The sequence below is a fragment of the Rhinolophus ferrumequinum genome, chromosome 17, assembly GCF_004115265.2.
Source record: "Rhinolophus ferrumequinum isolate MPI-CBG mRhiFer1 chromosome 17, mRhiFer1_v1.p, whole genome shotgun sequence".
Classification (NCBI taxonomy): domain Eukaryota; kingdom Metazoa; phylum Chordata; class Mammalia; order Chiroptera; family Rhinolophidae; genus Rhinolophus; species Rhinolophus ferrumequinum.
Window position 1 is genome coordinate 14,954,255 of NC_046300.1, and position 21,265 is coordinate 14,975,519.

The following is a 21,265-nucleotide window of genomic DNA, read 5'->3' on the forward strand; positions in this document are numbered from 1 at the left end:
TACTTTAAGAAAAAAGTCCAATTTCCCAAAGTAAAATTATATATGAGTACAAGATTCAAAATTATATGAATTCAAGTTAGCTGAAAAATAATGAGTTGATTACTTCCTTTCTGATGTTAAATACATAGAAAACTGGTACTCTCCCAAATAAAATGCAATTATTTGTTACAGTAGAGTCAATCTACCTGCTCAATGTTATTCAATTATGGATTTACATACAATGCATCTTTTTCCCAATAATGTGAGTCACATCTCCAAATATTCTTGGCCTCCTACCAATATACAATAGAACAGAGATTTCTAGCAATGCATACTTTTTTTCAGTCAATACGCAAACATCCCTAGGGAGAAAACTTAAGAGTTTAGACCAAGCGAAGGTAGTCTTCATTACATTAATGAAAACAGTGTTATTTTATTGCTGTTAAAAAGCTACCAGAAAACACACCAGCCATCAGAATTTAGCAATTTACTCTCTGATTTTTTAGAGCAGGGTTAGCAACAGGGCACTGAAGATACTTTGAGAGATGGTAAGTGACAAGCAACATGAGATTTGCTTCTAGGATTACCAAATTACTTGCTTCCCCACAAAGGGAATGCAGAAAGCGGTGGAAGGACTCACCACACTATCAGTCTGTGTTTTAGGCTGTTTGGAGGAATCCAAAGCAAAGATAGTATACTCAGAGAGAAAAGCAGGCTCTGCTATCATCCCGGCTAGTAGCTGTCTCATTCAGTGTAATAAGCAGAGGTATAAAAATAAAACAAATGATGAAAAACAAATCATAAGGGCATGTTGCAAAGTGTACTCACCACACAGCATGCACAATATATAATGGCTTTGGACCACCACCATCACCACCACCACCACCACTACCACCATCATTCCACCCCCAAAATAATAAGTTACTGGGAAAGCTCATGAGTGGAGATGAGTTGAGCTGTTTAGGATCTCAAGGCCCAACTTTAAACAACTTGATTATTAGCATATAAATAATATATGCAACAAGGCACCACAGCACACACCCTGGCAATTTGGTATAAGAGTCTATATCAATAAGAACAATACATCGTAAAGAACACAAGGCCTTAATATAACATAAATACTGAGTCTTTCATTTTTGTGCATCCAAAAAAGATACTATGGAAATTTATGGGAGGATAAAACACATAAAACGTTAAATAATCATTTATTTGTACTTATATATAAAAATCATTTTCTCTAATATGTACAGAAGAAACTTTTGAAACTGAAGTTTATAATAAGTTTTAAGGATAAATTCCATTAAATTAGTTCTTTTGATTCTCTTCTGTGCTTCAGTTTTCTTTCAGAAACTGTACACTACATACCAAAATACTAACAATCATGAATTAGCTGTATAAGAGACTATAATTAAAATGAACTTTTTTTGATGGTGGAGGTTATACAAATATACACTTGATAAACTTCACAGATCTACACACACAAACATACACACACACACACACACACACACACACACACACAGGATGAGTACATGTAAAATTGGTGAAACCTAAATAATCTCTATGAATGTCACACAGTTCACTAATATCCATTTCCTTGTTTTGATAGTGCACTATATTTTTATAAGATGTTACCTTTGGGAGAAATTGGGTAAAGGGTACATTGGGCCTCCCTAAAAAAAAACTTTTGCAACTTCCTGTTAATCTATGATTATATCAAAATAAAAACTTAAAAAACAAATCTTTTGAAACATTAACTTAGCAGTGTATGTTATTACATTACATGACATATAGTAAAGAACTCATATCAAAAAATAAATACCTGCAAAAGCTTAAGAACTTACACTTTTTATCTCCGTACTACCATGTTTCCCTGAAAATAAGAGCTAGCCAGATAATCAGTTCTAACGCACCTTTTGGAGCAAAAATTAATATAAAATCCAGTCTTATTTTACTATAATACCTGGTCTTACATAAGACCAGGTGTTATTTTACTATAAGACCGGGTATAACATAATACCGGGTCTAATATTAATTTTTGCTCCAAAAGACACATTAGAGCTGATTGTCCAGCTAGGTCTTATTTTCGGGGAAACACTGTATATAGAGCTATGGATACTTAACTAACTCTTCATCTGGTCCTACGTTAGAGACCATCTTATAGATAGGACAAACATTTTTTTAAGTCTTTTTGCTATGATAATGACTGGTACTCCTTGAATAGGCTTCAAGAATTGACTTTATGCTAAATTCTAAAATGTGATATTAGTAGTATATTAAAATGTGCTAGATACCTATTTGGCTCTAAGGAGTCATCCTATCCCACTTTCTACTCTTGCTGAAAATCTACTCTCCTGGGAACTCAAATCATGCTTTGAATGAATGTTATTTTAAGGTAAAGGCTATACAAATTCACTCTTCTTAGGCTTCCAAAGTTAAGTTTTGAAATGAAGTCAATCTTGCTCACATAAGCAAACAATTTAAAATTGCACATTTAATTAAGAGTATATTTGACATTTTAAGAAAAAAACACAAAAGCTAGTATCCATTACAGAAAAACATGTTGATCAAACATTTCAAAAGAAGATGCTGCCAAACAACAATTTACACTCCCGCCCCCAGTCCATGAAAAAGCAAAGTACATCAAAATTAGTTTCCACTGACAACTACCTCAAAGCCTGCGTTTTCTCACCACTGTCCTTGTCAATTGCTTCTTATGTCTGTGAAAATCTCACCAACATCAATTCTCAACTATTCTCAGTAACATTCTGCCTCAACTCAAACTGTTCAAATTCTAATCCAATCTGCTAACAATTCAATTCACCTCTTCTGTGTTGAACTAATGCTGATTGAAACTGTGTATGTCTAAACATTCATGAAGCTACCTAAAAACTCCTATCAGATGGGTGTTGAAAGCTTTCGATCTATCCTCCATGTCTCTTACTCTTAGAAAAACTATGTATTTTTTTCTTAACCTCTATTGTTCTGTGTTTTGAGTGGGGATTACTCAGTATTCTTTTCGAATTCCCTAATTTTCCCTTAAACTGGGACCAGTCTGAGTTTTATTTTGATTTACATTTTTGTATAATTTTTCTTCATTTCTATCATTTCTATTTGGTTCTTTTCAACATCTACCTAGTCTAGTTTTGTTTTGGTCTGTGTTTCCCCCATAATTTTCTGTTCTTCTTAAGAAAATTATTACTTTATTTCTCTTACTAAAAGATACTTGTTTTAAAGTCATTTCCAGACTGCTCTATTATTTTAATTTCACCTGCAGTACATTTATATCCCAATTCCTGTTTTTATTGCCTGCCTTCTTAGCGTTTGTTCTAGAATGTCCATTTATAGGTTCATTTTGAAAAGGTATTTTCTTTCTCCTTCCCTCTGTGCTCATCCCCCCCTTATCCAGTCAATCTAATTCCCTGGGCCCCAGTTTGGGTTTCCTGCCCTATGGCAGTCCAGGGGTTATCAGAGACTCAATCATTAAGCCAATGTGAGGTTTGGTTCAGGTCTGGATCATGAGGCCTCCCTAGGGACAGAAGCTGCTCATAATGGGCCATAGAGAGCTGAGGCAGCAATTAGCAAAAGGTTTTTTCAGCCTCCTTTCACCAGTGCAAGGAACCCCACTCTAGCCCCTAGCTTGTAGCACTAAATCTACCTCTGGCAGCATAGGACTCACCCAGACCTTCGTAACCAGAGTTCCAAGAGAAAATTAAGTCCTAATGCCTGCCCTAAGGCATCCACTGTATGTAATGAATTAATGTGTCTCCTATGAATTAATGTATCTCCTATTAGGGAAGGGACTCTAAAAAATTCAGTACCTTAGGAAGTGTATAAAAGTCTCTCTACCTTGAAAAGAGGATGTCCTCTTTCTATCTTCCCAGGCAATATCATATGTAGCTAGCTGTTAGAGGCAACACTTACTATTTTGAGTCAATTAAACTCATTCCATTTTTATTTGCAACAAAGTATACTTTAAGAAGTACTAGTGATAATATACCCTGCAGAAGACAACGGAATAAAGTTGCATACAGCAGTGCAGGTAAAAAAAGGCACAATACAGACTGTGGGTAAACCATTCTGATCAAATTCAACTCAAGACTACAACTTAAGGCCCTATTTTGTCTATATGGATATTTCTACTACATAGAAAGTCTTTAAACAAACAAACAAAAAGACAGCAAAAAAGGTGAAGGTATCTAACTTTCTCTAGTTAATTACCACTGAAAAAGACCAAGGGTATATAAAGATGGGAAAAAAACATATGCCAGATAAGAAAATCAGGAAAGTAGCAATACAGACACAAGGAATTTTGCGAAGACCTGAGACTTGAGAAAAATAAGTCATCAGAGAAACAAGTTACCAAAACTGACTCAGAAGAAATAGAAAATCTCAACAGAGCTACAAAAAATAGAGACTGAATTAGGAATCAAAACACTCCACACGAGGAAAAGCCCAGGATCAGATGGCTTCATTGGGAAGTTATATCAGACATTTAAAGATTAATACTAATCTTCACAAACTCTTCCCCAAAAATATAAGAGAAGATACTTCCCAACTCATCTATGAGACCAATATTTCCTGATACAAAACCAGATATCACAAAAAAAGAGAACTGAAGACATCTCTTATGAATATAGACACAAAAAAATCCTCAAAAAAACACTAGCAAATTAAATCCAGTAATACCGTGTTTCCCTGAAAATAAGACCTAGCCAGACCATCAGCTCCAATGGGTCTATTATATTATATAAGACCCAGACTTATGTTACATTAAAATAAGAGTGGATATTATATTATATGTATTATATTATACCTGCTCTTACATTATATTAAAATAAGACCAGGTCTTATATTAATTTTTGCTCCAAAAGACGCATTAGAGCTGATGGTCCGGCTAGGTCTTATTTTTCGGGGAAACACGGTATAAGAATATACACCATGAACAGCTTCCTTTAATAACTTCTCAGAGGTTTCTCATCTTTAAAACTGGTGAAATGAACACTTACTTTCACAGTGTTCTTGTGAGGAGCAAGTGAATTCAAAAGTATGAAAATGTTCGTAATTTGTGAATCACATACAAAGATCAGGTCTTGAAGGACATGGACACTAAATTCTGTATTACGAGTGACATTACAGGGAAAGAAAGAATGAAAGCATCGATTGCTTTAGAGTGGAATGCTTCCTTTCCTTTTTTTTTTTTTTTTAAGATTTTATTGGGGAAGGGGAACAGGACTTTATTGGGGAACAGTGTGTACTTCCAGGACTTTTTCCCAAGTCAAATTGCTGTCCTTTCAATCTTAGTTGTGGAGGGTGCCATTCAGCTTCAAGTTGTTGTCCTTTCGGTCTTAGTGGTGGAGGGCGCAGCTCAGCTCCAGGTCAGGTTGCCGTTGCTAGTTGCAGGGGGTGCAGCCAACCATCCCTTGGTGGGAGTCGAACCGGCAACCTTGTGGTTGAGAGGACACGCTCCAACCAACTGAGCCATACGGGAGGCAGCTCAGCTCAAGGTGCCGTGTTCAATCTCAGTTGCAGGGGCGGAGCCCACCATCCCTTAGGGGACTCGAGGAGTTGAACTGGCAAACTTGTAGTTGAGAACCCACTGGCCCATGTGGGAATCGAACTAGCAGCCTTCGAGGTTAGGAGCACGGAGCTCCAACCGCCTGAGCCACCAGGCCGGCCCCTGGAATGATTTCTTAAACTTCAAGAAAGATGTCACTTTTTCTTTCTTATTATTCTTGATCTGCGATACCTTCCAGAAACAAAATGCTGTCTATTATCTTGGTAGTTGTCTTTGTATTTCCAAGTCAGTTGCACTGTTCCATGAGATTACCTCCTACCAGGATCCTTGACGCTCAGCTTTTGATAATTCTTAAGCACATGTTAGAAATTTAGTTTTGTTTCTTCTAGGAGTTTTTCTATGTCATTCAAGTTATACAATTTGTTGGTATACATTTGTTCATAGTATGGCCTTTCAATTTTTTTATTTCTGTAAATATAATAGTAATTTCTCCTCTTTCATTTCTGATACTAGTAACAGAGTCTCCTCTCTTTTAACTTTTTCTCTGTCAGTCAAGCTAAAGGTTTGTTGATCTTTTTGAGACACCAACTTTTGGTTTCACCTCTTTTGTTGAGTGTGCTGAGCAGTCTCAGAATTGGAGTGGCACGTTGATCTTTACTGAGGCTATGCTAGGGTCACCAGGAAAGAGTACTGTGGGCAACTGGACAGATCTGCCATTTGTGGGATGAGAGAGTGCCCGAGTGCCAGAGATCCGTAGACCTCAGGGTCAGCGCCAATTCAGTCTACTCTCCTCTGCCTTCGATGTCTACAATCACACAGAGGACTTTTTATATCCCTATTCGGAAGTCCAAGGCACCACAACCAAGACAGACTTATTTAGATTTACATATAATATTTACTAACACCAGAAAATAAACATATTCTAGATAACAGACTTTACTGTATCTACGAGAGAGATGGACAAATATTTATATTGAGTTAAACTGTCATATTTTGCTAAAAAGAAACATTTTAACACTTAAAATAAAAAGTCAGGATCTCATCCCTGCCAGATTATCTCCCATCTAATAGGTTTAACACAACGAAAAACTCAGGATGACTAAAAAGATAATTCTTATGTAATGTCCCTTTAATCAATAACTTAATTATGAAATTAGAAAGTCCTTTATTTACTGCAAAATAAGCTGAACTAAGGTTTACATTGCAGGTTTACATTGCACTTTGTGGTCAAAAATACCTTTTAGAGTTGTTAGAAAATGCTTAAAAAGTGAAAAGATATAGTGATGATACTACTTTGTCTTTCATTCAGACACCATTTCTTAAGCTAGACTCATAAGCACAGAATCTTTAGTACTGAAATTTGGAAATTTGGGAAGAAATTTAAAAATAACCTTTAGCTTAGTTAGCCTATTATAAAGAATGTTCCAACCATCCCTTTCAGAAAGGATTATTTTGTAAAGATATATTCAATTAAAATGTTTTAAAAAAGGGGATCAAATATATGGTGATGGAAGGAGAACTGACTCTGGGTGGTGAGCACACAATGTGATATATAGATGATGTATTATAGAATTGTACACCTGAAATCTATGTAACTTTACTAACCATTGTCACCCCAATAAACTTTAATTTAAAAAAAAATGTTTTAAAGCATCCTAGATAAATCTTTTTTAAAAAGCAATAGTAGTAATTAAGTTATTTTCAGGGTTTCAATTGTATGTAAACCAATATACCACTATAATATTAATCAATATACTGAGTAGAGGAATGACACCATTAACACCGAATGCAAAAACAGTATTACTCAGTATTGCAGCTTTCATTCAAATTGGTTACATATATAAACTAATTTCAGTAACATTAAACTTGAAATCATAAAGTTAAAGAAGTGCAATATTGCAAATAATGCACAAAAAATGAGATCTCAAAGAAAGAATGCAACTATCAAAGAAAGAATGAATACTTTCATACAACTGTCAGATCATTTAAATACATGCACCAAGGACACAGTATGTATACGTAAGCCATTAATTTTGAGTGCAAAAACTATACTATGAAGTATTTAAGGTTATTTTGCTATCCACATGTATTAAATAAAGCTCTAAAATGTTTTTGTTGTAATCTTCATCAAGACAATTTGGAAATATCTTTCAAATTTTTAAATTTGCATATACCCTGTGACCCAGCAACCCCATTCCTAGAAATCTATCGTACAGAATAACAGCATTATAAATGTTAGTGTACAATGTATAACATTGCGACTTTCTCCAAACTAATCTATAGAGTCAATGTAATCCCAATCAAAATCTCTGTAAGTTTGTTTTGTCATCATTTGCGTTTTGTTTCAGGTTTCTTATTGTGAGACTTAAAAATCTGATTCTAAAGTTTACATGGAATTGCTATGGAAAGGTATAAGAACAACCAAAACATTCAAGAGGAAAAAGGTAGTAGCTTTTGGCCTGAATGTTTGTGTCCCCCAAAATTGATGTGTTGAAGCCGTAACCCTCAATGTGACGGTACAAGGAGGCAGAGCTTTTGGGATGCACAGTCAGATGGGGTCATGGGGATGGGGTCCTTATGATGGAATTTGTGCCCTTTACAAAAAAAAACAAAAGAGACATGAGAGCTGCCCCACCCAATTCCTCCGCCTCCTCCACCTCTTTCCTACGTGTGTATGCACCAGGGAAAGGCCATGCTAGGATATAATGAGAAGATAGCTGTCTGCAAGCCAGGAAGAGGACCCTCAACAGACACCAGATATGCTGGCACCTTGATCTTGGATGACCCAGCCTCCAGAATTAAACGTTTGTTGTTTCAGTCCATGGGATTTTGTTGTATGTAGTAGCACAAGCTGACTACGACAGGGAAGACCTGTTCTACTAAGCGCAGAATGTAATATAAAACTATAGTTATTAAGACAGTGTGGTATCAGATCAAAAACAAAGTAAACAACAGAACAGAATACACAGCCCAGAAACAAATCCAACTCAAATATAGACACTTAATTTCTGAAATATGGTAGCACAGTAAGCAGAGCGGGAAGAATGGGCAAACTGGAAAACCATAAGGGGGTGGGGTGAAATTTGATCCCTACCTCACATCATATTGAAAAACATCATTTCCAAATGGAGTATAGATCTAAATTTGAGGAGCAAAACAGGATAATACAAGAAAATACTCTCAGGGTCAGAACAAAAAATTCTTTAATAAGAAACAAAAACTACTAGCCACAAAATATTAATAAGCTGGAGTACATGAAAACTAAAAACTTCTGTTCATCAAAGGACACCAATAAGAGAGTAGAAGACAAGCCACAGAATGGATGAAGATACCTGAGGGGCATATATCCAATAAAAACTCCTATCCACACTATATAAAAAAGGACTCCCACAAATCAATAAATGACAAACCAATAGAAAAATGAGCAAGAGACTTAAACAAGCACTTCACAACAGAAGATGTCAAATGGCCAATACACAGATGAAAAATGCTCCATCTTATTACTCAGCAGAGAAATGAAAATTAAAACTACAACAACAACGAAAAAAAACACTACATACCCACCAGAATGGCTGAAATTAAAAAGACTAGCAAGGATGTAGAACAACAGCAACTCTGATAACTGGTAGGAAGATTAAGTTTTACAACTATTCGGAAAAACAATAGGCATTATCATCTTAAGTATTAAAATTATGTATACCCTTTGACCCAGTGATTCTACTCTTAAGCACATAGCAAAAGAAATGCAGGTACATGTGTCCTAAAAGAAATGTATAATAATGTTAACAGCAGTATAATTTACAATGGCCAACACTGGAGATAACTGGTTTAACTATACAATTTACAATAGAAAGCATAAATAAGTCGTACTATTACTATAAACAAAAGGAAGGAGGCAAACACCAATAAGTCAGGATGATGGTAATCTTTTTGGGGTGCAGGGGGAGGCAGCTCTATAGTACTGACAGTGTTCCTTTTCTGAATCTGGATGGTGCTTACATGGGGATTCACTTTGTAATAATTCACTGATTTGTGCATTTATGTTTTACCTTCTTTTCTGTGTCTGTGTCAAACTTCACAGACAGATTAAAAAAAAAAAGTTGGAAAAATTCTAATCTGAGCTATGGTGCCAGCTGCAAGTCCCATGGAATCAGTAAAGTTACTGCAGAGTTTTCCAATCCCTAGCTTGAATCTGTATGATGCTTTTCCCCATATGATGCTACATTGAACAAACTGCTATCAAATTATTCTGAAAAATTCAAATATTAAAGGCAGAGTATATTATCATCTCAAATTAAGATTCTCAAGGAAAACACCCTTTATAAAAGCATAACTACTATTTGCCAAAAAAAGAATAATTATGTTACTAATAAAATAGTATATGAGAATTAAATATCTGACCTGTCAAAATAATTTCCCATTTTGTTATCAACAGTGGCATTACATTTTAGATTAATAAGCTTCTTGTGAGAGGTTTACTAAAGGAGAAATTCCAAACTTACCTCTCTATTGGGTGTACTTTCATCAAGTTGCTCTGTAAATGAAGACGTCCTGCTCCTGGCGCTTGTTGGCGTTGAACAGTTGGAGGAAGCCTAGATTAAAAAATTATTGAACAAATTGTAAAGTCTATACTGACTAGTGCACTACGTGCTGGGTAGTCCCTCTGTCAGTCCATAACCAAAGAACCCAGGGAAAGAAAAGAAAAGAGCAAATACATGAAAAACAGAAAAGGATAATTAAAACATAATCAACTAGCAGACCCAGGCTACTTACTGGGTCCTTGGCCACTATCTAAAACTATGATCTTAATTAAATTAACTTTTTGAGGGCTATGTGTCCTCATCTATAAGATTGTGATGATAAAATAGGATAAAAGGAGAAACTGAAACCAAATAAGGAGTATATGAAAACTCTGTACTACCTTTGTAACTTTCCTGTAAATCAAAGTATTCCAAAATAGAAAGTTCGTTTAAAAAAATAAGGTTGTTAATTCAATCTTTAAAGTACCTGCCAGCTCTCATACTAAATATCATGAAATGCACATCTTTCTAGTAAACATCTCTCTATTCAAGGGCCTTGCTTTGAGCCTGACTTACACACGTCACAACTAGATACTAAGATGCCAGTCCATTTAGTTCTATAAAGGACAGCCTGACTCCTAAAATCCTCAGTACAAAAACCCTCAGGAGAAAGGGCCCAAAATTTAAACTAGGAATTTGAGGTCTACTTAAGGTGAACTAAAAACAGTCCTAAAAGTACAAAGCCAAAACTTCAAGATCCTCCCTCACCCATAACAAAATAGGTCTGAACACATCTACACAAAGAAATAAGTCTTGATGCCTTACCCTTTTGTAGTCTGCAGAGCTCTACATAAATAAAAGACATTTAATAAATATTTGTTAAATAAAGGAGTGAATGAATGAACAAATGGAACTGTAATCTGTCAAGTCAGCCCATACTGCTATGGCTAGGCTGGAACAGAGAGAGGTCATGAGGAATAGTGTACACACATACAAACATGCTATGCACAACACAGAAACACATGCACACATATACAGGTTTAGGTTACAACAGGCGTAACATTTCTAATCAAGACACATGTCCAATAAAAGTGTTGGGACAAATGGCCATGCATATGGGGGAGGGAAACCAATCAGATCCTCATTTCATACTTAAGCTATATTAAAGATTTAAATGATCTTAAAAAACTGAAATATACGATCAAATATATGGTGATGGAAAGAAAACTGACTCTGGGTGGTGAACACACAATGTGACATATAGGTGATGTATTACAGAATTGTACACCTTAAATCTATGTAACTTTGCTAACAATTGTCACCCCAATAAACTTTAAAAAATAAAAAATAATTTAAAAATAAAAATAAAACAAAATAATTGAAATGTAAAAGAAAATATGAGACTATTTCCATAATCTCTGAGTAGGACAGGGATTTTCATGCCAAAAGCAGCAATCAAAAGGAACTGTTTAATTGCAAGGAGGGGGAAAACATCAACAAAATATAACAAAAGTTTAATATCCATTTTTTTTCCAAACAGCTCTTATAAATCCAAAGTTAGAACTCAGAAAACTCACTAACCCAGTCTTCTTTGCATCTAGGGCGGCTGAACTGAGCTCCCCATGAACACACACCCATGTTAGACTCTGAGTCATAAGTGAGTGACGTGAGAAAATAAACATGCAAAATTAAAGTTTATCAGGTGACAATCATAGAGACAGAGCTTTATGGAGTCGTGCACAAGCGCTGTGCAGTGGAAGATGCAATGTTGGTGCCAAGCTGAGGGAGCTGCAATATTCTTATTAGTGCAAGAACCCCCCACTTCTCCCCCGGCCCAGTGCGGCTGAGCAAAGAATCAGCCGAGACTTTCTGGCCCCACTAGAAATTCTGTAAGCTACCAAATAAATACTCTTTAGTAAATTTCTTTTCTGCTTAACTGGCTAGACTGAGTTCTGTTGCTTACAATTTCAGCACACACGTATCTCCTAAAAGATGTGATAGATGAAATGAGCTATATGCAGAAGTTAGCTTAAGGAATAAGATATCCTTTCCCAGGATAAAAACAGGAACAGTAAGGTCTTAAAATCTTAAACAAGAAAATGGTTAAACATCAAAGAAAGCTGAAGCCTTATCAATGTCTTAATGTCTAGAAAATGTATAACTCGACATCAATATTGCGCTTAGAAAATGGGAAAGCGGCCACTGGACAGTGCCTATCCAGAACTGAGAATAAACTGCAAATGTTCAGAGCACTTCAGAAACAGTTTTTACTGAAGTTGAGAGAAATTCAATAAACCCTTCCCATACACAGGGGCATAAATTTCAAACCATGCCAGCTTCAAAGGCTGTAGGCTACCACTATCAGAGGGAGAAGCTCCATTTCTATCTACCGAATTTTGCCATGTATAATGTACACTTTTTTGCCCAAATTTGTGAGGGAAAAATAAGGATGCGCATTATATATGGGTAGTATTAATTCCGTAACTGTTTTTAATTCTTTTATTTATGCTTATGAGTTAAAAGTATAACTCTAGAAATCAATAACAACATCCATATGCAAAATAATACCTTGGAAAACAATAATCGGTTTTGTTGAACTTATGACTAACTTGCAACAATGAAGAGTTCTTGGCCTTTTATGATGCGTAAATATGGTAAATTAGGTACCAATACATAAAATTTCTTGTACCTTCTATCTGTTCTTGTGTTCTGTAATTATTTGTTATATAAAATTTCTTGTACCACAATATGTTAAAAAAATAAATGCTAAAATTCCTTTATAATACAAAAAACACGTACCCAAATGTAAACAAATTAAAATTTGAATTAAAAAATTAAAACAAAAGACTTTTTTCCCTGAAAGTTTGGGCCAAAAACATAGGCGCACATTATACACAGGACCACATTATACACGGCAAAATATGGTACTTTTAAATGGTTACAAGTAATACCTCCTGAGGGAGCAAAGAGGAAAGTAATTAGAAAAGTAGCACTAGGCTAGAGGAAATAGCTCTTGACCAACCCTCTCTGCTGTGATTCCATCATCGTCAAACAATCTTTGGGTTAATAATTCTGCTTTCCAAATGCCCAGACACCAGGAAAACATTTCTCTAGACAGTGACCTTCCAATCACTTGAAAAGTGGACCCTCACTGTGAATTTTAAAAATTGGCACTATGTCTTTTTACCTTGTCCTCATCAGTAACCGAGAGCCTCATCAGCTCTGGATAAACTGGCAAAATCAAATGTTGGGGTTTACAAATTTTTTTTTTTTAAAGATTTTTATTGGGGAAGGGGAACAGGACTTTATTGGGAACAGTGTGCCCTTCCAGGACTTTTTTCCAAGTCAAGTTGTTGTCCTTTCAATCTTAGTTGTGGAGGGCGCAGCTCAGCTCCCGTTGCTGTTGTTAGGTGCAGGGGGCGCAGCCCACCATCCCTTGCGGGAGACAAAACCGGCAACCTTGTGGTTGAGAGCCAGCGCTCCAACCAACTGAGCCATCCAGCAGCTCAGCGGCAGCTCAGCGGCAGCTCAGCGGCAGCTCAGCGGCAGCTCAGCGGCAGCTCAGCGGCAGCTCAGCGGCAGCTCAGCGGCAGCTCAGCGGCAGCTCAGCGGCAGCTCAGCGGCAGCTCAGCTCAAGGTGCCATGTTCAATCTTACTTGCAGGGGGCAGAGCCCACCATCCCTTGCGGGACTCGAGGAATTGAACTGGCAACCTTGTGGTTGAGAGCCCACTGGCCCATGTAGGAATCGAACTGGCAGCCTTCGGAGTTAGGAGCACAGAGCTCTAACCGCCTGAGCCACCAGGCCGGCCCGGGGTTTACAAATTGGAAGAATAGGTTCTAAAACATACTGTCCCCAGAAAAGTAGTACCACATGGCAAGGCTTGGCCTGATGACTTGTAGGTCTTCCTCTGGAGTTGCAAGAGTAAGAATCACATGAGGGAATGGATGTGACTGCAAAGTATAAAACATGCATAAAAAACTAACTGTACTTGAGCATTTATCCCAAGGTCCTGGATCTTTAATGGGCTATCCTCTCTTCAAAATATAAAAGGATTTACGGTTCCTTCAAACTAAACTTGGTCTAATTAATTCTGATAGCCATGAGAAATCTGAAGACATATTTCTAAGCTATTTGTCAAGAAACCTAATGGTTATATCCAGGCTCACAATTAATATTTTTATTGCCAACTGACTGATTATTATGAGACTACAGGCCTCCACTTCAGTGTAAGAACAACCATTTTAGTCACTGCAGTATGCAGAACTCTAAGATGACCCCGAATGACTTTTGCTTTGTTACTATGATATCACTCCCCTGATTATCTGACCTTACATAGCAAAAGGGATTTTGCAGGTATAATTAAAGTTACAATGAGTTGACTTTGAATTAATCAAAAGGAGATTATCTGGATGGGTCCATCCTAATCACACAAGCCCTTCAAATAAGAGTTAGAGTGCAGAGGCACAAAGCAGAGAGATGCCCTCCAGCTGTCCTGTAGGAAGCAGACTTCTGACATACAGACTGTGAAATAATAACTGGTTATTAGGCACTAAGGTTGTGCCTGTTTGTTATGCAACATTAGAAAACCAATAGTCACCTTTAGGAATAATAAGGCTGAATGCCTTATCCCTACATATAATGACTTTTCATTATCCATCAAGACTCACCCTGACCCTCTCCAGAAATTCCTTCCTGTGTGCAGCCACCATGACCCATGCACACTACCACCTTTCTAGGAGTTCTTGTCTCTCAACCTCTGCTGCAGAGACTACTCGGACGCCTACCTTTCAAGGCAAATGCAACACCCTGCTTAGCACCTTCACAGGCTCTGTTAAATAAGTAAGTGTTCTGTAATTACAAATGCTTTCAAAAACTTTACCTCTGCTGCTCTTCACAACCAACCTGAAAGGTAAGCAGGACAGATAGCATCATCCCTAATTTCCTGATGAGAAAATAAGAAGCTCAGAATGCTAATGTGGCTTGCCTAGGTTGCATACTGCAAGATCTGGGTTAGCGCACACGTCTTCTGATTCCCTCATCCATTTCCCCAGTATTATTTAGATCACTGTTTCTCAATTTGTTTTCCACTGGAACCTAGACTGAAAAAAAGTAAAAAAAAAAAAAAGAAAAAAATTCATACAGACACTTCTAGAACAAAAGTTTTATAGAACCTTAACCTTTATGACATAAAATACCATATTATTATCTGGCTTATTTTATTCCTCCATTTAAAAAAAAAAAAGCTGATCTCAACCTACTTGAACTGCTTTCAGCATAAAAAAAGAAAGTTAGAATATACAAAAGATCTATCTAGAAACTTTAATAAGATTTTTTTTTAAAGGCTAAAAAAGGGAGGGAAAAAAACTAGAAATTTTCTAACATCAAGGCAGAAAAGAGATGATTCAAAGAGGTTAACTACCAATGAAGAAAGAAAAGGTTTGGAATTAGACTTCTCATCTGCCACAGAGATAGAGAAGAAATACATTCAAAGGTCTGAAGGGAAATTTCCAACCTAGACCAAGAACAAACAAATAAATCCTCTTGAGTGGGTAAAAGGAAACTGCCTTTCACACCCCATTAAATTCTTGAGGGCATGGTACCTTCAACACAAAACAATTTATACTCAAAGTGAAGAAATGATAATATACAAACTCAAAATCCTTTGCTTAAGAAAACAAGCATTTGCGTAATCTGTTGCAAAAAGGATTATCATCAAAAAAGGTGTTTTTGTGTTTTTTTTCTAATTCATGCATGAAAGAAATCCTTAACTGAGAACAATGATCCAGAACTACTCATCTGCAATGTTCAGTGTTCGGAATAGCTGAGAGTCTGAGACCAGAAGAGAATCAAGTTTCTATCAGTTGTTGATCGCTAACAATTTCCTTTTGCATTCTGGATAAATACGAGTATAACATAATATCAAAGAGAAATGTTTTAATTCTTTTGTACACAAAGTGATTTTATTTGATCTAGACATAGTCTCACCAGAGGCATCAACATATCAAACCTGGGAGCTCTAATGTGTTAGTTTGTAACTAGCTTTTTTATCATTGTTCTAAAGACCGTCTTTTTGTTAACGTATATAAAAGCAATTAATTTTCATGAAGAAAAACTAAACATTACAAATAAGAAAAAGAATACTCATAATATCTCACCAGCACCTTCAAGCATAATCTTCTTAAAATACTTTTACTATGTCTGTATATAAGTATTTATATACATATTGTTTCCACAAAACTGAGATTACATGCTTTTTAATTTTTCTTAACATTAATATTAGCATATTAATAATACTTTTCTGTAGGCTCTAACACTAGCAGTGTGATATTCGGCAACTGAACTTCTTTGAACCTCACACTCCTTCATCTATAAAAGATTATCTACCTCGTAGGTTTATGTGACAATTAAATAAAATAATCCATGTAAAAATACTAAGCAAAATGCCTGGCACATAGTAAGAACCCAATAAATGATGGCATTTTGACTACCGGATACAACTTTCTATTTCTATTGTTAAACATTTTTTAGCCTACTTTTACCCATTAAAACAACATGAAATGAAAATCCATGTGGCTAAATCTTTGAATACATCCTAAATGTTCTTAGAATAAATTTCTAGAGGTAGAAGACTGGATCAATGATGTTTTATACGTTCCTAAATGTAAGTGCCTTACATTCACTAACATGCCCGGGTCCCCACATTCCTCATCTCTACCTCACTTTTAAGTTTTTTGTTTCTTAAATAACTGTTTTGTAAAGTCAGAAAAGCCTGCAGTAAATGGTGCAAAGAGTAAAACATTTACTATTTAAATTTTAGCCACTATTTACATTTCACTTGGGAGAATAAACAAGCCTTCACTGTCATGTTCCAATATATTTCAAGCACTGTTTTACTCTACTCGAGCTTTAAATTTTAAGAGAATAACTTCAATTTATAGTTCAGAACAAACTCAGTGCAATAGCTGTTTAATAGTTGTTCGTTAGACGTCTCGTTGTTTAAAAGTTATATAAGATGTTATGTTAAAAAATGTATTAGAGCTGCCTCCAACTTAGTCAAAATTCAGATTTCCTTGTGGAAACTAAAATTGAGAGAGAGATTTGCTCAATGTGTTGAGATTCAGAAAGCTCGGGAAGAAATTTCGCAGAAGCCCTCATCTTCCCTGAAGACACCACGTGCCACCAGCACCAAAACACACATCCATTGGTGCTTAAGCTACTGTTTTCTTTAAATTAACACTAACACGCCCCCTTTTTCCTGGAAACTGTCATTTCCTGAAGCAACAGCATTGGTGAAAAACCACGTAACAAGAGTCCTGAAAAAGCACACGCCGGGTTGGAGACAGGCACAACCCCAGCCCGGCCTCAGAGTGTCAGCCCCGGTGCCAGCCCGGGATCAAACAAGTTATGCTAAGTGCCTAACTCGTGACAGCCTCCAGGGCTGGACGCCGGCCACGCTGCCACCGCTTTCAGGTCCCCACGCTCTTGCAAGCAGCCTCGCCTGAAATGGCTCGACCCATGGCCCTCACCCCTGAACCAGGGTGTGGAATTAGACTTCAGTCACGCGTCGGAGGTCCTGCGGGATCCTGACCGACCCCTCGGTACTCAGTCTCGGATCCGGGATGGGAGACGGGGCTTTAGTCAAGAGGTCAGACACTACAAGGGACCCAGGTTTCCCCATCCTGCCCTCACTCCTGAGTTGGGGTCTCGGCTGGGTGGGGAAACCTTCGATATGGGTCAAAAATCGTGCAACATCGGAGCCCCTCCCACTTATTCTCAGGCCGGGGTCAGGCCGGCAGAGGGGAAAACTGTCACAGAGGTCAGCCATCACGAAGGAGCCAGCCACCCCCAGCCATTTTCCAGAACGGACTTTTGGGATGGGGACCCGGGTCAGGAGCCAACCTGAGGTCGTCCCCAGCGCGGGGTACGCGGGAATCCTCAGGTTAGAGCTCAAGGATCACGAAGAACCACCCCTCCTTTCTGCCCCGGAGCCAGGGTCCAGGGGTGTTGGGAAGTAGGGAAGAGGCAGCCATAGTACCTGAGGAGAGGCCAGCGCCTGCTGGAGCTGCTGCTGCTGCTCCTCGCTGATCTTCTGCTTCAGTTTCTTGAACATGGCGCAGCGCGGGGTCCTGAGTGTGAATGAGACCTGAGGGGGGAGTGCCCAGGCAGACCCGGCCGCGGCAGCGACCGCAGCTTCTCTACAGCAGGGACCGCGGGGGCCGGGCCTCGCCGCCTGCTCCTGGGGCTCGCGGGCAGATCGGGACTCTCGTCTTGCAGGTGTCGGCGTCGCCGCCGCCGCGTCTCTTCCTTCTGGGTGGCACTGGTTGGCGGCCCCCCATCCAGCCCGGGCAGCGGCGGCGGCGGCGGCGGCGGCGGCGGCGGCGACAACGGCAGCAGGTGAGCCGTGTGCCAAGGGCGCCTGCGCGGCCTACGTGGAGCTCGCCGGCGGAGCGCTACGGGGCGCGGGAGGGGACAAGCGCCCCGTCTGGCCGGCACATGCGCGCTCGGGCCGTCGCTCCCGAACGCCGGAGCGCGGAGGGCGGCGCAGGGATCTGCGGGGCCCAAACCCATTGCGCGCAGGGCTGGACTCAGAGCCGGGCGCCCGCGCTGCTGCGAGCTCTCCACGGACGGACACCTGGGCGTCGGCTCTGCGAAGTCACACGGGGACGGTGCTCTCCTGTGGCTCGGCTGGCAGGCCCACCGCGAAGTGTGAGCGTCGGGCATGGAAGAAGGAGCCGTCAGGGAACCTGCCGTGGGCTCTGAAGGATAGTGTACTTTTATTCGGGGTCCGTGGTGAGGATTTTGTGTCTCCAGTACCGACGTAGTACTCCTGCTGCTCCCCAGAGAGACCCTCCCCGCTTCCTTGACAGGAGGCTCCCGGGCTCCGGTGTTACAGGCCGATATCGTAAAGACCTCAATTATTTGGACATCTGCCTTTGTTTTTTAATTTCATTGAAATCATATATTATCACATACTTTATTCATTCAACAATCTTTATCACGCTAAGTCCAGTTCCTTGGTGATGTTAAAAGAATTCAGGGCCCGCGGAGGGGGCGGGGGGGGGGGGGGGAGACACAGATTCCTAAAGAGTCCACATTTATCCCTAGTACCTGCAATCATCCTCAGAGAGTTTAATGTTTAAGTGCCTGATTCATTCAACACCCTGCACTTTGGTCATCTGCGACCCCTCAAATCTATGTCATCAACCTACGTCTATACCAAATGGCTTCACATGGCCTCAGGTATCAGAATCTGACAGTATGTATACTCATCTCCACATTTTAACAAATTGTATTTACTAGCAATTATAGGAGCAAGTTGCTCTCTAAGATTCCATAGCCTGATCCCTAAATGTATTAGAGCCCGAGCAGGGCCTGCTCTGAACCCTGAATTGACAACTGGGATAAGTCCCCTTACCTCATAGTGAACACCTAGTTTCTTTTTTTCTTTTCTTTCTTTCCTTCTTTCCTTCTTGCCTTCCTTCCTTCCTTCCTTCCTTTCTCTTTCTCTTTCTTTTTCTCTTTCTCTTTCCTTTCCTTTCTTCTTAGGAGTCTTTCTCTCTCAAGACTATAAACGTCAGTAAGCTTTCAGCTGCTCCCAGACTCCAGATGCCTGATATGCATTGTCACCCCTACATTCACATTATAAATCAAAGGTTGCCAATATTATATTTATGCTTACAAGGTCGGACAAGTAAGTTCACGAACTCATCCTAGAAAAAGTGCTATATATCTCATTGCTGAATATCACTATGGTCACCTTTGAAGTACTCCCCTTGGGAAGCTATGCACCAATGTCAGCACCTAGCCCACCCTTCAAAGCAATTTTGGAACTCTTTCTGGAATGGCCAGCAGAGCTGTCATCGTATTACCTTTGATGTCCTGAATGTCATCAAAATATCTTCCATATTTCATCTTCTGGTAAAAAGAGAAGTCATTGGGAGTAAGGAGGGTGTTCTATAGTTGTTTGTTTACTAGCTGAAAACTCCCACACAGACAGTGCCATGTGAGCTGGTGCATTGTCGTGATGCAAAAACCATCAATTTTTTGTGAAAAGTTCAGGTCATTTAACTTTTTCACACAGCCTTTTCAGCACTTCCAAATAGTAAACTTGGTTAACTGTTTGTCCAGTTGGTACAAATTCATAATGAATAATCCCTCTGATATCAAAAAAGATTAGCAACATCGTTGAAACAAGTCCGCGAACTTAATTGTCAGACCTTCGTGTGTATGTATGTATGTAGGTATGTATTTATGTGTATGTGTATACATACATATGGGCCCTATCAAAGCAGTCCATAATAAAAAATAAACAAATAAATAAGAAGAAATTTGAGGCATCTCTTAGAGAAAGAAAAAGGCCAGAAAAGGACTAATTATGTGAAAAAAAGCCTTGCTAGGACACAAAAAAAGAGAGGACAGGGGGACAGGGTTGAAATCATCACATTTAACCACAATTTTGTTGACACAGCTAGCCTCCTCACAGTTACCGTCATTCAGCTTCAGGCCTCTGCAAATTAACATTCATTGTCTGTTCTTAATTAAACCTGTCCTTACTCTAATTCTTCAGCCACTCCTGAATACAAATCACCACCTGCTAAAGGCTCTTGCCTTGGTGCACTTCTCAGAGTCCTGCATTAACCCAGCCAGAGCACTCTGCTTGCCCCAATATTCCATGTTACTATTTTGAACTCATCTTCTACCAGCTGCTCACAGACTGGCACACCTCACTGCAGAATGGAAGGACGTTTGAAATGGGCTTGCACCCAATCCTCATGACCAGAGGCCTCATGAATTTAGTTCCCCAGAGGAACTCATGTGTTCCTATTAAACACAAAGAAGCAATATTCATAATTATAGACCAAAACTGATTATCATTCTTTCACCCCTTCCAATGGCAGATGCCATTCTACGTCTATATTTCAGAAAATGTTCAGAATAACATGATCACTAGGGACTACGCCTCAGAAAACAGCATTACATAGTAGTATGAAGTTCCTTTCCAAGCCTTACATAAGAAAATAGTATGTCAGGAAAGGCTTCTAGCCAAAGAACCAATTGTAGCTGAAATCTTGAATGCTGATTTCCTTCTTTTCTGGTGATTGGCCCTTTTGCATCACCACACAACACACTTTCTTTGCCCTCATCAAGAATCCCGATCCCTGCCATCCACAGAAGTATAGCACAGCAGTAAAGAGCATGGACTTTGATGTCACCCAGATTAGGGTTCAAATACGAGTCAGATATTT

General features: G+C 38.8%; 1 protein-coding gene across 8 annotated transcripts in view; it reads right to left on the reverse strand.

The window, feature by feature from the left end:
• GOLGA4 (golgin A4) overlaps positions 1 to 18,412 on the reverse strand; it is a 98,898-nt gene extending 80,486 nt beyond the window's left edge. For 3 of the 8 annotated variants that reach the window (XM_033133216.1, XM_033133214.1, XM_033133212.1), the window contains exons 1-3: positions 18,055 to 18,385; positions 10,000 to 10,089; positions 620 to 718 (exon numbers count right to left, since the gene is read on the reverse strand). In XM_033133216.1, the coding sequence (XP_032989107.1) occupies positions 620 to 718; positions 10,000 to 10,089; positions 18,055 to 18,129 (264 nt within the window). In that variant the 5' untranslated portion in view covers positions 18,130 to 18,385. Of the gene's footprint in view, positions 1 to 619; positions 719 to 9,999; positions 10,092 to 18,054 lie in introns of all 8 variants that reach the window. The other 5 variants (XM_033133217.1, XM_033133220.1, XM_033133213.1 and 2 more) reach the window with 4 other exon arrangements.
• Positions 18,413 to 21,265: the final 2,853 nt, after the last annotated feature.